We start from the raw sequence: 16216 nt of genomic DNA on the forward strand, positions 1-16216 counted from the left end.
CGGTGACAACATAATATACCTAAACCAGAAAAATACATGTGAGACAAATATATTGTAAAGAGCTAAACCAAATTGCCGGTAACGGAAAAATTCTCAGGACGAACCTAAGGATTTTCAGTACGATAGAAAATAACAGTTTAACAGTACTTAGTGTTACAAACAAAATTTTGTAAGCAACCAATCAGGTCACATTACTGTACTTTCAAGTAACTTACCACTTTACTACTTGAAACGACTATTTCTCTTACACATAAAACGCTGCAGATGCTAGATTCAAACTGCAAGTTTAGATAAGGGGCTACGCTTCGGACTCTTGAAATGTCCATCTGACAGTCATTAAGACTAATAGTAATCGCGTAACGTGAGTTCCCGTATTATCTGCACCCCACTTTGCTAAGTGGACGTATTAAAATTTAATGTTTCTTCCACGATCATATATTACATTGATATTTTGCAATTAAACTTTTCCAAGCTAATGCGTCCTGTCAAGTCTGCGTAGGATATCCTGAAATCGTTAATGAAAATAATATGTTTTGCTTTGCACTTAGGAAAAGGTACATCCCTTTCTTAATGGGTCTACGTAATCACACTGTCATGTTCTCTTTCCTATTCTAAGCGTTTTTAACAATAATATCTACCATCATGACTGCTAACATTAATGTTCTTTCTTACCATAGGCACTTTTTGTCAGTACTAATATAAAAACACAATATTACTTCTGTATAAATCGAATTATGAATTTACTAAAATCGATTAACTTCTGAAGGACGACTTTTTACGTTAAATCGGTTATCGAAACTATTGTTGCTCACATACTCGTTATCTATCAATAGGCTTCTTTTTGTGGCGATCCAAAAATAGGAATTCTATTCTATTATTCCACTGACCAATTGGAATGCCTGTTGTTGTAACGATTGAATTCAGTAAAGAATAATTGAATTGCTTTCACTAACTCTATTTATTCGTTAATCTAGTAGTCCGAGAGCTAGAAACACTATGCAATATTCACCAACTCTATTCTGAAGTGTTACAGATACAATTTAAAATAGTTCTAGCTTTTAAATAACAGCCTTCGCTATCAGACAACATTTCAGTTACATAAAAGATAGTTGTACTGCGGGTCGTTAACAAGAAAGTCTGTCCCACACATTCGCTTTGCATCGGCAGTTTAGATAGAATCAACTTAAAATATCCCGATTGCAATATCTTCAGCTATAAGTTAGGTTATCTATCGACGTGAAATAAGGATTTGTAATCGCGGGATAATCCAGATCATGGAGCATAACATGTTGTGTTATTGGGGATCGCGACTGAGCTGATATCTCGCAATTTTCCTTGTAACTTATGAGATTTTTGTACTTATATCTTCCAGATGAAATTATTTATGTGATCCCTTTTTGATAGCTGAATGAAGGATAAAATGTAGGATTATAGTTCTAAATGTAGCAAAAAATATGAAATAATATAGATATTTACATTTCGATACTCCATGATAGTAACGGATAGTATGTGGGTTCTTATTCAAATTGTAACTAATGGCTATTTAAATCACAAAATTAATTACAATCAGCGTGTATTAAATCGAAATGCTCCAAAAAATGTCTACATTTAAGGGACTATCGTATCTAAAGGCACATAAGGAATAAGTAATGTGCTCAAGTTCTGTAATAAATCTTAAAAGAATGCTTTGCCCGCTCCCAAAAGGATACTCGTGGAAGCGTTCACCTTCTATTTTCCGTGTTATTTATGAGCCTATGCTTTATACTAGAACCGAGGGCCAAGAATAAAATGGGTAACTAAAATATATGGCCCTTCGTTACCATAATCATAGATTTCTAAAGCAAACTCACAAACTTTGTTCCTAATGAAAACGAATAGGAAAAACTGGAAGCCGATACTAAAGGCCGACTATCTTAACTGTCGTTTTATAAAAAAAACCAGTCACCGTGATTCGAATTTAACGATGTGAAAACAAAAAGCCTATATCTAATCTTACGACGTGAATTATGGGGATCCGTGAATGCAGTCGTCTATTATAGCTCAGAATGTCGGCTCTGTCTTCCACTTACACGTAATTTACATTAAGATGCCTTCACATTTGCATGTCGGAATAACCTTTTCATAATCGTCACGTCGGTGGCTCCCAACTTAGCGATTAGCTTAATGGACTTCTCAATTTAATGAAACTCAAACTTTGTAATTGCCTTTTTAAAAGATAGGGCGGAATTTACTATTACTTATTTTATTTCAAGTTTTTTTTTTCTGCGTCGCCGTCCGACGGTCGACTTTTTTGGTACGACGCGTTTTTAAACAGAATTCATTGTTGTGTGCCGTTGCTCGAAAAAATATTGGTTAAGTATTTAAGCTGGAACAGACAGGACGACAATAGTCGGAATAGGGACTTCGGTTGTGTGGCACAAGCACAAATCTTTTTGTTTGATCAGGCGTTTGTTGACAACAAATTCGTTGACGTTAATCCCTAGACAATAGTACCGTTTTATCCGGGGAAGGCTAGACGGCCCCAACGGTATCCTTTAACTGAAGTTAAATCTCAATGTTTGTTTAAAGGATTCTTTGAAATGATTGATGTTTATTCAACCGGCAGATCCCCGCTAAGCCCACAAAGTATTAAAAATTAATATCGATATTGAATAGTTATATTGTATTTATGACATTTATTGCTGATGCTCAAGCACACACAATAAACATCACACACAAAAGAAACAGTATTTTGATTTTTTCAATGAATGTTTTACGAGCCCACTGTGTCAGTAATATTTAAGAATAGTTAATACAGTATGCTTGCAGCAAAACTTACCAATGATAGACAGACATTCATCGAAAAGTTGCGTACTAATGTTGAATTCGTTGATGCCTTTAAAGTATCATCATATAAAAACGGTAATTGCTCAACACTCATTTATAAATCGTCAAGAAAGTTCGAGAATGTAATGAAAAAGTTCGGTAATCTCGCTTAAGGTGTCAGAACCGTTCGTTAGCCGTCATTCTTTCCGTCCACTCTGAATTATATAAATTACCAAAGTATTTAGTTTTTATACAGACGTCGTTCTCGCAGCACTCTGGAGAGATTCTTTGAGCAGTGTTGTGAAACAAAAGACGATGAGAACAATAGCACATCTATTTTTTCCCCATCAATGGAAACATTATCGATAAATTAAAACACGGCTTTAATTTGGCAGACATATTTATTTATACACGTTAAGATCAGCATCGTCATTTATAGCAATTCGTTTATTTACAAAATCGAGTGAAGGTACTAATTAATCACAAAAAATAAATAAATTTAATTAAGCTCCTAACTTACGTCCTACTCGGATTTTGGTTGTCACAGAACCAAAATTTGTTTCAAATTATATATAATTTTGGTCTCTTTTACACTTTTGCACTACGAAACGAAACTTAAGTTATTAAGTACAAGTGTTTAAAGCCTAACATCAACTTTAAACAAATAATTATGACACTACACTGTGAATTACGTAACATTACGTTATGGCTAAGAGAATCTGAGAGACACGTATCAAGGGAATGGGCATATCGCATTACAACCAAAACTTATATTTTGTGGAAAAAACCTTAATCGATACATCCACCCGTAACTTCTACAAATATCTGTCATAGGCCAAGAAAAATATAATTTCTCTGTTATGTTTTTACAATAAATGTTTCCATTATTTACAAATACATACATATTATGTTTATTGCTGAAGAAGACGTCGTAAAGTTCACTAGAATGAGTAAGAACCTCATCAAAACTATTATCGTAAAATATATCTAATAACTATGTTTTAACTAAATGATAATAAGGACTAGTTGTAAAAATAGTTCTAGATATTTATACCGATTACTCTTATAAAGATTCCGTCGTAAAACAGGCGACTACAGTAATACGAAACCGTTTTTTAGTTTTACATTCCATTTTGAAAGATAACATTTTTTGGGATATTGGTCCAAAAACTGAATGGAGTCTAAAACAAAACTACTTAATTCGTACTTATGTAGGAGATCTCGATATTTTTCTTAGAAGTACAAAACGGTTTGAAATGGAACATCGAAATCCGGTACACGCATTACAGTTATTTATTTACAAGCAGTATATAAATCAAGTCATATTTTAGAAAATTATCATTTAGGTACTATTTTTTTCTTCCTAACATATGTACATAACTAATTTTTCTGGTGTTAACCTTACTGTGTTTCATAAATACATTTATAAGTAGTAACTTTTTAATTTACAATCACCTAACTCTACGTACAAACAAAATTACATGGGTAATTTTTATTACAGCAGCATTTACATAGAGTGTTCCAAAGTCCATTACAATTTACAACGTAACAAGTTACACGACATTCCTCAATAAATGCAATTTAACTTTCACTTATATCTCTCTTACAGAGTTTTAGAGTATCACAAACAGCACTTCTTTCCACTTGAACTACTTGTCTTTTAGTGAGTTCGTCCAAATGCTTAGGAACTGAAGACGCGGTCTTCCACCGACAGCATATCGAAACTGTGACGTCACACGACCACGTCACGCGGCATCGAGTCGTTGGTCGGTGTTTCTGGCACTAGCACCGGCTGAAAACAGTGCGCAGCTGGAGCAAAGTCTTCAACTAGCTTACGCTTTAAAACAGAAGAAGAACCAATGTACACGTTGGTTCCTGGGAAGGTTCCTCGTCGTCTCCGCCTCCACAGAACTGCGGCTAGGACGGCCAAGCCAAACGCTATCATAGCTGACAAACATCCTAGTACTAGCTCAGAGTCAGGTGAACGCTCTGGCACACGTTCCCCTCTCATGGAGCTTACCAGAACAGACATCAGGCGGTCGCCTTCACTGACTTGAACATCCTGAACGCTTTCGGTTGAAACACGTTGAGCTCTGCTGGTGTCAATAGTCATGGTCTCTGACCTTTCATTGTCAACGCCCGGCGTGCGAGACACAAGTTCCACTTGAATGTGGTAGACCGTGTCGGGCCATAATGATAATGTCACTCTAGTGGAGTCCGTAAATAAATTGCCTTTCAGACCTCCACCGTCCACTTCCCAAGTAACTAAATATACTCCTCGTGCTATTCTGGGTTCCCAAGCTATTTCACCAATGACCAGGACTTTTTGGTGAATTAGGGATATCTCTTTAAGTGTCCATTTATGTTCATCGTGATTGGAAGTGTTTGTATCATGAGCCACCCAAGTTTCATCAGGACTGTAGATGGTAACAAGTCCCAGTGGATCAACAACAAGAACGCGAAGAAGGGCTCCTTCATTGTTTGAAGGAACTCGCGTTGCTAGTGCTTGAGTTTGTATGATTTGTCGCCAAGGGCCTTCTGCAGCTCGGCGCATAACGACGTACACAAGTGGTACAGGGCGAGATGCAGCGCGGGGCGCCGGGGGTGGCCAGCGAGCGAGCGCTCCACTCACGCGCATAACTCCTTCGCCCTTAGTGTGGATGACAGGCTGAGTTTGAGACGCGCGCGCCGCTTCCGAATGGAATTCACAGGCGATCTTGCAGCCAGGGAACTGTAAAGAACGGTACAGTCAGTCCAACTGATCGTAAAAGATAAAATAAGAAAGTGTATAAAGTCGTCAACTTACACAAATATCTTTCTCGTCGCAGATGGCCCCCCATACCTGGTAGTTGGACTGCAGTAGTTCACAATTTTCCCAACACTGCAACAACAAACGCATGTTGTAGAAAACCATCACATCACAAATTCGTCACAATTAAACAAGTCTTTTGAACTCCTTTGATTTATTACTATGTCGGTCATTACGACAAATGAGTAGTGTGTACTGACACAGACAAATTTAAAAGTTAATGCTCATCCCAGGGACGAGCTGAGTGTTCAAACGGAATCTTTTTTGTCAAATTAGTATGTCTTATCGGGTGGTCGACGACTTGAGTGTGGATACAGTCGTTTGTCATTACTTTTGGAATTGGGTCGACCTCGTTACTGACATACTAATGTGGACCCTTGACTGTAAATAGGTCAAAGTTAAATATTATTCAATTTTTTACAGCTTAAACTTGAAATTAATCTAATAAAATAGGGATATAATTGCAAAGTAGTCATACTTATATGATATAAATGTTATACGATATAAATATTATTGTTATATAAATCTTATACAAATATTATTGATGCTAAAAGAAATTGTTTCATTATGTGAGTTAAAACATGTTACGTCGTTATGACACCTGTGAAAACAATAGTTTGTCATTACGTCCATATTTCAAAGTCATATAAATATCTACAGATTCCAAAGCACGACGTAGACATCCAAAATTTATTTTTTGTTTTGTAAGCAATTTGTCCCCGGGACAACGCCGTATCCAGCCAAATTTGAGTACTCCGTCGCTTCGAATGCAGCATTTGTCATTGGAAACGCTCATTAGTTCGAGTTGACGTTAACTTGACGCGGCTCTCGCCTCGGTAAGCTTTAATAATTATAAGAACGGGCGAACCACGATTATTAATTACTGGTATTGACAAAAGGTACCCTCGGAATCCACGTTCCAAGTGAGAATTTATCGGTTTTAGTACTAAAACTAGAAATGCTTTGTGCAAAAAGCAGTTTGCTTTATTTTCAGAGATTGCAGTTAGTTATAAGGTGTTACGAACACTTATGGAAAATTAAAGGACCTGCTACGAAAATTTGAATTGTTTTCGAAAATGACTGTCCTTAACTTCCTAGTTTTATGTGTTTCGAAGAAGCACCGTAATCAAAATGTCGTCAATGTTTATGAGATTAGAAATGTTTTATATAGACTTTGCAGCACATGTCTGGTTCCGAGGACAATATCTAGAATCATGAAATGTTCCTGAAATGTCCAGTAGGCAATGAAGTGTTAGGTAGAAATAGTACCGTAATTACTTATATCGTTAAACCAACTACGGAAACTTCATCAGTTTTCAGCAAGCCGACTCTTAATGACAACTATAGAAAACGCTAGATGCCTGTTTTATTAAAACTTTTATCTATTTTACTAACTTCTCTCAGTCAGTAAAACTTAAATAATTGAGTATTAGTCACAATTGTTCACGATTATGGTATGCAATCATTTCTCATTACCGGTGTTGTTCGAAATAACACCTGTACTAGACAATAACAGGTTTTTGCGGGAGTTTCTAAGTAAATTTCTTCTAAAGATAGTTAGATTTAATGTGTCTGCATGTAGCTACAAGCCAGCTAAGCACATTTCGCTTGAACACTCACCATAAAACAGTCAGGGCCCTGCAAACACGATGACTCTCCGCCTGGCCTCGGCGCCGCGAACTGTGAACAAACAACAAAATGTCACTCAAACCAACTTTTATTACAATATTATAAAAACTAAAATTAATAAAATTAAGGAGATTCTTATGATAACACACGTTTTATAGCTCAGTAATATATTTTTATTTTAATATATTGAGCTATTAAAATTCATCACATGGCGTTCTTAGTTTTAATATTCCGGTAATTTAATAGCTCCAATGACACTAGAGAACTACGATAAAGTATCTCCTTATAGCGATCCTACACTTTGTAGGTATTCTGATCGGGGAGCGATAATTGTCGTTCGGATCGAATCAAATTCTAGTTTACAACAGTAACTGCACACGCCCTGAACACTAAAATTATGGTTTCTATTAGGAAATTTCCTTAAGTATCCTAACTCATAACTTAGATGTAGAAAAGTGACACATTAAATTAATAAGAATTCGAAACGCTATTTAAAAGACGTATACAATTATTAGAACAGAAGTTTTCAAAAAATAAATAGACAAACATGCGTACAATGAAGTTGATTTATTTTTATAAGGCTGACCTCTACCACAATGAATTGTCAAAGTACAAAACAAAGCTAAAAGTACTTAATTAGCGCTTCAATAGCACTTTAATTTCGGCCAACCTCAATATAAAAGGGACATTTAATTATTCGACGGAGGACCAATACGTTACTCGTTATCTGAACAGTGTTCCGAGAGGTTTTATGTGCGGGCCAAAAAAAAAAAAGAAAATAAATGTTCGATTCGAGCAACCAGTTTAATGTATTTGATACAAGTGACGGGCATCTGCTTACCGTCGGCGGGACGGTCACTTTAATTGCCTGATATGCCAATGGGGACGGTTGAAACACAGTGCAGTGGCCTAAATGTCAAACGTTTTAATGTCGTGATTTGGTTCTCCCCTGTTTACGCTGACTGTGACGATCTCTGTGCTTTTAATAATTCTGTTCTACGATTTGTTGATGACATGCCGCAAATATATTTCATAGCGTCCGCAGTGCCAGAATCTCTGTAATTCACGGTCGTAACGAAATTTTATTGAGTTGAAGATTTAGTAATTTATTTGTGATCATCAAGAAAGTCTAAACAAACTCAGCTTTTGTAATTTACTTGGCACGGATATTTATGAATCTCACATAATTTAAATTTTTGAGTAAAGTGGGCTATCGTATTAATATCAGCTAATAACAACATTTTTCTTAATTGTGTGTTATTTAAACGATAGGCCAATATAACTCATTTCTATAGCGGATGTTATAACTGCCATTAAGATAACTTTACACAAGAATGATTATTCGAGAACATACAAACATTTGTTTACGACTGTAATGATTAGAACTAACGTGAAACTAACCCATAAAACAAATGGTTTAGAAAGCAAGTAGCGAACAAAGAGTAGCAAAGGAAAACAAAATTACTCTGTTAGGTCACTATCATTGCGGCTAATGATGCCAATCTGTGGCAGAGGCCATCAAACGTCTCCGTCCATCCACCCGTTATTAGATGTAATCATCGTAATTTTTCACACAATTTATTTTTTTTCTACCACGATACTACAGCTCAGGAGTGTTATTCCACGTCAACTAATGACAACAAAAAATACACTCGAGATTGAGTGCGCAATGCGCCGACAATAAAAACACCCGCTATATTTACTACATTCTTATACGAGCCGGTATTAAAAATAGACCTCATAAATCAAGCGAATTAAAAAGATACCTTGTTGAAGGCACCTCCGATCTAGACTAAGAGTTTTACTTCATTTTCAGTGCGCAAACGAGTTTTTTATTAAATAATAGATAATCAACTTTCGCCTTTCCAAATACGCAAACAACGAACTTCTAACCGATTCAATTATTACAAGTATTGTATCGCACGACTTCGCCTTTGAGAGTTTGAAATATGAAAGTTAAACAAAACAAAACGACGTGAATATACTTCGGCAACTGCAAAGGGAAGTGAGTGAATAACGAATGACGGTGATTGAAAACACAGCCCGTCGAGTGGCCTCGTATTTGTGTTAGATGCCGCCGCAGATTACCCTTTTGTTAATCAAACAACGTTTATTGAATAATATTTAATTAATCTTTCGTATTTGACTTCGAATAACATCCCCAAAAAAACGGATCACTTAGAGATCGAATGCTAGATACCTACAGAAAGAATTTAATTATCAAACAAGCCAATAAATTCAATTGATGAACAAAAAAATCGATAAACGTTCGAACACGCGCCTTAATAGTTATTTCGAGTCAACCGTTAATCTGAATAGAAAATTAGGGTTCAAGGATGTATTACATTTAAAAGGCGAGCCAGGATGTTGCATACCAACACTTAAGAGTTTACGAAATCCATCAAAGATAATCGTCAATAAGTCAGGCCCGAGGCTGCGGCCGAGCAGGAACTAATCGATCGATGGGCACACACGGTCGTTTACAATCAATCCATCAGCGTTTATGTAACGCGCAACTACCGATGATCTTCATTTATCATTTTGTTTTGTGGGTAGCGAGCGCGCGCTCTTGGGGGTCAAACCAGAGGTCTGTACAAAATAAATGCCAGTGACTTACGAAATATGATATGTAAACAACTTTTTCTCCTTTAATCAAACGACACATCTTCGAGATTAATCACTTGTGCAATCGGTAGTTTGGAGTTGATTAACTTTTGATTTATCGCTTTGTACTGTGGAATAAAAATTGAAATTATAAATAGAAATGTAGCTAGCTGGTAGCTGGTATCAATTAAAAAGTAGCACAAATTGCGATGTTATCGACAACAATAAACAATGGAGAGTGCGACATTTGCGTGTAAGTTAGCTACGAGGAAAACATTAAACACCTAACAGCCTCCGTCGGAGAAAGAGGCAAAAACAGCATGAATTATGATTTCGCATAAAGATAAAATACAATCTAAGCTAGCGCGCCAAATGGCGAAGAAAAAATGAAATTTCTCCGCAGAACAGATTGTAAGAGTTGAAGAGCGTAACAAGAAATAAGGGTAGAACCTAGTGCCTGATGCGGATTACGATTAAACTGATGGAGCAAAAGAATTTATTGAATACGCTTGGCTAGAGCCTCGCTATATTTTATTATTTAGATGATAACATGACTTGCCATGAGAGGATTCTGAACTTATCATCTACATCAAAAATTTATTTATCCATGGAAATCTTAACACAGCAGATAAAACATTTGAATGTCGTTACACCAGAAACGCTCAATTTCATCTAGATACGTACAAAGTCGGAGATAATCACACAGTTTCTAATGCAGCTTTCAATTCGATTTAACGTTTTCTAATAAAAGTCGGTCAAAACTATCAGAATTTAATCCAGTGTGTGGGTAAGTATACCGAGGCATCTGTGTACCCTGTCTTCCCTTACGCTAGTTGCTATTTTATTTGATCTACTGTAGGTAAACTCTATTACCGGACCGTTTTTACAAGTAGAAATTGAATTTCAGTCCCGGTTTCAGGTTCTTAGTGGAAAGTAGGTTAGTCGACATAGAGGGGATAAAAATAAACGAAATATTTGATGAGACATACGATTTCTATAAATTGTTATTGAGTTTCCTGCTTCAAATTGTTTTAGGAAACTGAACGATTGGAAATATGAGATGGATTTATTTTTAAATCGAATTTATGTAGTAAGTATTTATATATTTATGTAATAAGTAAGTACCTACTCTTCTTCAGGTATGTTATGAAGTCTATGGCTATTATAAAGCAGCATTACAACAAAAAATAATAACTTACAATTGAATAAAGCTGACATGACCATACGTCAAAGAACCTGTCTTCTAATTAGCGATACATCTAGTTTCTTTTATAAGGCATCAAGTACTGAACGTATCGCGGGCATGTAGTATCATAATATACGATTAATGAAAAATATGTCCCCCGCGACAATAAAAGATGGCATCGACATCATTAGGTACCAACGAAGATATGAATTTTTCATGAAATATGGACTGGCACAGCTCTCGCACACCGCTCCGAGTGGAAAGGACCGAGGTATCAACATTATTATTTCCATCAGTTCCATTCGTTGTACGACTTTTTGCGATTGTCTGACAGACCACAACAATTTTATCTTGCCTTTAGAACAAGACCATAAAATGTTTCAAAGTCGTCGGAAAACGTGAGACGGAATGCATTATTCACTTTTGGAACAAAGCACGTATAAAATCCTTGTTTAACAAAACTCTACTTAAAATAAAAATATTACATATGCCGAGCAAAGTGTTGACCCATTTACTTATTACGAACACATCCTGCCAATTTACTTTATTGATGTTATATTATAGCATCATTAAGTTTTTATACCCATTGCCTCTCTGACGGACCGCCTATAATTATGATGATACGCGGCCGCGGTCCTTAAACTATTTTTAAATTATACCAAGACGATCTAAAATCTGCCCCAGTATTATGAGGATCATGTATATTATGAGGTCGATATCTTGATTGGCGCCCGCCACAAAGTTTAAAGCTTTTAAAACAATTGGTTATAAAAATATGAAAAACGACATGCTATTATGATACCCTTGGAATAATTACGTATGGAAATAAAATTGTATGTAAAGCAAACGTCTTTCTGAATGCAGTGTCGAGCATATCTTTATTTGCATGTAGCCTGTAATTTCGCGATGATTGCAGAGAGCGAACACTTTAGCAGTTCATCCAGACGTACATTTATATAGGGACAATGTAGCTGCGACCCGCGTGTCTCCCTAGAAAGCAGAATTAAATCAAGCTGCCACTGTCGACCTAACAATGATATAAATGGTCACAAACACGTACCAAATTTGATCATGCGGCGAATAAATTAAATGGGAACACAATCAAGGATTAAATTACTGCTTCATTCTGCGTCCCACACGAGCGGGCGTTGCGACACATGTGCGACACAACGCTTGCAGCGACCGATGCGTGTTATGTATATAGGTGCCTTAACATATAATATTGTGGCACATTGTGCGGCTCCGCGACCGCATATAAATGCGCTGAGAGCAAATAAAACGGTGCTATAATTTCAAATCATATGGACAGAGAATGGGTGTGGACGGCGCTCTCATTGTGTGGAAATGATGTAACCGCTATTAAAAGTGTGGGCCGTATCCCTTGAATATTTCTTGCAACGAAGACGTTCGTAGGGTCATATCGGTATTTTATATCTCACCGGAGACAATAGCATACATTTCCAACAAGAAAACTGGCTTCGTACGTTAAGTGGTCGTGGGCCCGCATTTCAATATTCGCCCCGATCTACCGGTATTGCTCTCTTGAACGATTATGTTATTAAATATTCCAAATCAGATAGCGATCAATGATTTATGTGTCGATCGGGCGTCTAATGATAGAGGTTATTATCTAAAAACGTTTTGTTATTTGATTTGTTATCATAGAATAATGATTTTAATGAGGATGTCGCTCCGTGTGACAGACGAAACAACGGTGATAAATAAAATACTTTATTTTAAATTAAACGACTACTTTTATGGCATAGTAAAACGTTTTAAAATTAATAGCATTCGCAAACAATATTTTGTGCGTACTATAAAATCCGCAATTTATGATTTCTGTCATCCACCATTGGCTATTAATAGCCTGAATTGATGGAAATATTACTAAGCGACTCAACCCCCTTATATGCAGTCGCTGTTTTGAAACTGAACGTTAATCTGAAAAGGAAACTGTTCAAGGTTCAACGCTCCTTGTCTTATATCAACAATTACAAACTAATACCAAATCTATTCTGTATCAAATCCCGGTCACAAATCACTCCCCCAGATAAAGACGTGTAAAGGATTACTCCAAACTATAATGTTCTGTTTAGTTTCGGAGAACCCTTTGGTTAGAATGTCCGGATTCTAACTAATTTTGGAACATTTGGAAGCTCATAAAATAATACGCGCACACAATAAACAACGTGCGGCTGTAATAAAAATAACTTATTTTTATAGACTTGAACACGAAGTCAACAAATGCGTCGACAATATCGCTTATGACAGCTTATGAATTCTGATTAATGCAATTTCTGTTAAACCAAATAAGATTTTTCTTCGAAATTCATCGATTCCGAAGGACATTCTTGTATCCGTGGGGATAATACGATTCAGTGTCGTCCCTTTCTAGCCAGTGGAAGTATCATATGTAGCTATCCTTTTCGGGCCGAGGCTGTCGGTTTTTGTGAGTCTCAGAAGTTCCGTGGAGCATGCGACAGATGTGCGCATGGTTGCGGTTGCTAACGAAGCATGATTCAATCGGAATAATCTATAATATAAAATATCTTTGATTGTTTGACCGCTGTGCGGTTCTTTGACATTCGATTGACAAAATAATTTCCATGTCTTTTTTCATTTTTCATCTGATAAATTGACATTCCAGCCAACTAATTTATATGACCAGTGCTCGCGTCTTTATCTTGAACCATAAACAAATCGTAATATTTCACAGCAATCGGACGGAAACGTTGTAGATCAAAATATCTAGTCTTATTTGTTGTTTTACAGGCATAATGCATTCTTAGAACTCATTTCAGATAAAGCAAAGTATAATCAAGATTCAAGTTAGAAGGAAATCGTGTAGAATGCAGTCTCAATGCAAGGACCGTTACGAAGCGATATCGGCACCGAATCCGATTGCCGCAATGCGAAAATTATCCGCAACCGTAGAGTACAGTGGAGGCGTAAAGAGGTCTCAGAAATGGTTATGTTTTGCTATGTATCTGATTTAAGTTGTGACGTGTCGTTTATACTGCTTACATTGAGTTAGATGCGATCAGTTTATTCCTATTTTATGGTTATTTCACGTCAAATATAACTAAAATAATGCCAGGAAACTTCAGTAACTTAGCGCTTATAGCGTTATTTTATTTACATACCCCGCATTAGTCGCGACGTAATGTTAAACAGAAGTAAGTAGCATTTTAATCATGAAACGTGTTTGTTATTTCTTACTGCATTACATTACGTAGAAATTTAAGTTATGTGAGATTGTAATTAAAGACATGCCATTCCGTAAATAACATTTTGTTAACGCGTTTGTAAATTCCAATCACGAATGAGGAACATTATTTACTCTGAATCGTAACTCGGAGGATTATTTTTATAGACGGAAGCCTACTTAAGCTTAGGCACAAAAATTTACAGCTATATTATATTTATGTAGTTAGTATTTTGCTCACGAGCGTACTTATCGATCAGAAACGTGAACCATAGAGATATCATTAGTCCGAATGTACAGTTGCTCGAAACACTTAGGCCGATCTCACAATCTAAAGGGCACTTCCTTTAATCTAAGCCACCGATGAGAACAGTAACCCATATCAAATCGAATATGATCTTTAATAAAATTAGCGCTACACTCTTTTCAACTGGAGCACACATTTTTTACGAGTACATTTACGATCGTCGGCATAACTTAAAATTATCAAAGGCCATATTTCAAAAGCATAAAATAAGAAGAGCAATTAAAGGGCTCATAACCAGGCTAGTAAATGGCCGCATAGTATTACAAATATTTATGTAGGCGGCCGAACAAACAGTAGCGTTAAAAGCAAAGACATGCGTTAATCCAAAACAAACAGGCTGAAAGAATTACACGAGAGGGACACAAACACCATAAAGTCCTCTCTTTCCCGTAGGGTAAACAGGAGTGCGTGAAGTGAGGTAATCCCTCCTAGGTGTAGCTGAACCTATGTAGACCTATTAAGGCCGAGTACCTCCATTCAAAATGTAAATGGCTTACTTAGAAATTCTCTAAGGGATTAAGCCGCAATCTGCATGCATATGGTAATTTTATACACATTGTCATTGGGTTACAATAAAAACGTTTATTTATAATGTAGTGGTTAACACTTTATGTGCTTGCATCTTTCTTTAAAAGCGCATTTTCTAAGGCATTCTATTGACAATGTTACAGAAAACTTATTATTTTTTTCAGATCTGCTAGGAGACCTTAAAATAGTCTATACAAACCTGAACTAAATACAAAATAATTGAATAAAAAACAAACATCGAAAACGCCTTTCAAACTAGACACGAAAAAACTAGTGCTCTGTATAACGTCACTCCCCTTAACAAACTGGCATCCCGTGCAACGCAAAGGTGGGCGTACATCAGACACTTAGGTACTCTAGTTTTGCCGCTAATTGTGACTCCACCTGTTTTAAGCTCCAACGACTAGGAACAATCTTTCGTTACCAAGTGGCTAGGGGAGGCATCAGCATGCACGTGTGTACATATCCTTATGAATCATTTATACTATGTACTCCTACATTGGCCACTGTGCGTGTGAATGTGAAGCTCCATTGAGCTCTGGCGTGATTTGCAAAATGCTATCTGATCGATTGGATATGAATTTGGAATGTCAATTACAGTGTTCAACAATGGACGTGATTAAATGATATGGTGAACTGGCATGGGATAATCGTATAGAGTTTAATCTTTAGTGTCAGTAGCATTTTAGATTAAACTGAGTGTCGAATTCAAAAGAAAAGGAAAACAAATACATAAAAGTAAAGTAAGTTCGAGGACCAAAATTCATTTTACACTGCTCTCAACGCGGACATTAATTTTTATGTAGGCTCAAGTTGCACGAAATTACGTACCCATAACAGTCACATAAATGCCTCGAAACTTGAAACGGACTTAAATTTCATACAACCCGATGTAACCGGTGGCATACTAAACAATACGTATTTATTACTGCTATCCGTGGGGACTTACAATACATACATAAATTTTCCACATTTACCCAGTTACCAAAGGCTGATCTAACAAGACGAGAAAGCGTACCGTATACTCGGCAACTGGCTAACTTGCAGCCGCTTAATTTATAGCCAATTAAGTTAGTGTTAAGCTAAATAAACTGACATGAAGATAGCACAAGTAACCGTAATACAAAATACTCGCCCCCAGCC

The 16216-nt window shown here is 36.5% G+C and overlaps 1 protein-coding gene across 1 annotated transcript in view; it reads right to left on the reverse strand.

The window, feature by feature from the left end:
- Nucleotides 1-3187: 3187 nt before the first annotated feature.
- LOC124636490 overlaps nucleotides 3188-16216 on the reverse strand; it is a 34206-nt gene continuing 21177 nt past the window's right edge. The window contains exons 2-4 of the mRNA XM_047172598.1: nucleotides 7235-7294; nucleotides 5612-5686; nucleotides 3188-5536 (exon numbers count right to left, since the gene is read on the reverse strand). Of these exons, the coding sequence (XP_047028554.1) occupies nucleotides 4538-5536; nucleotides 5612-5686; nucleotides 7235-7294 (1134 nt within the window). The 3' untranslated portion in view covers nucleotides 3188-4537. The remainder of the gene's footprint in view (nucleotides 5537-5611; nucleotides 5687-7234; nucleotides 7295-16216) is intronic.

The sequence above is a fragment of the Helicoverpa zea genome, chromosome 14 (genome assembly GCF_022581195.2).
Source record: "Helicoverpa zea isolate HzStark_Cry1AcR chromosome 14, ilHelZeax1.1, whole genome shotgun sequence".
Lineage (NCBI taxonomy): Eukaryota > Metazoa > Arthropoda > Insecta > Lepidoptera > Noctuidae > Helicoverpa > Helicoverpa zea.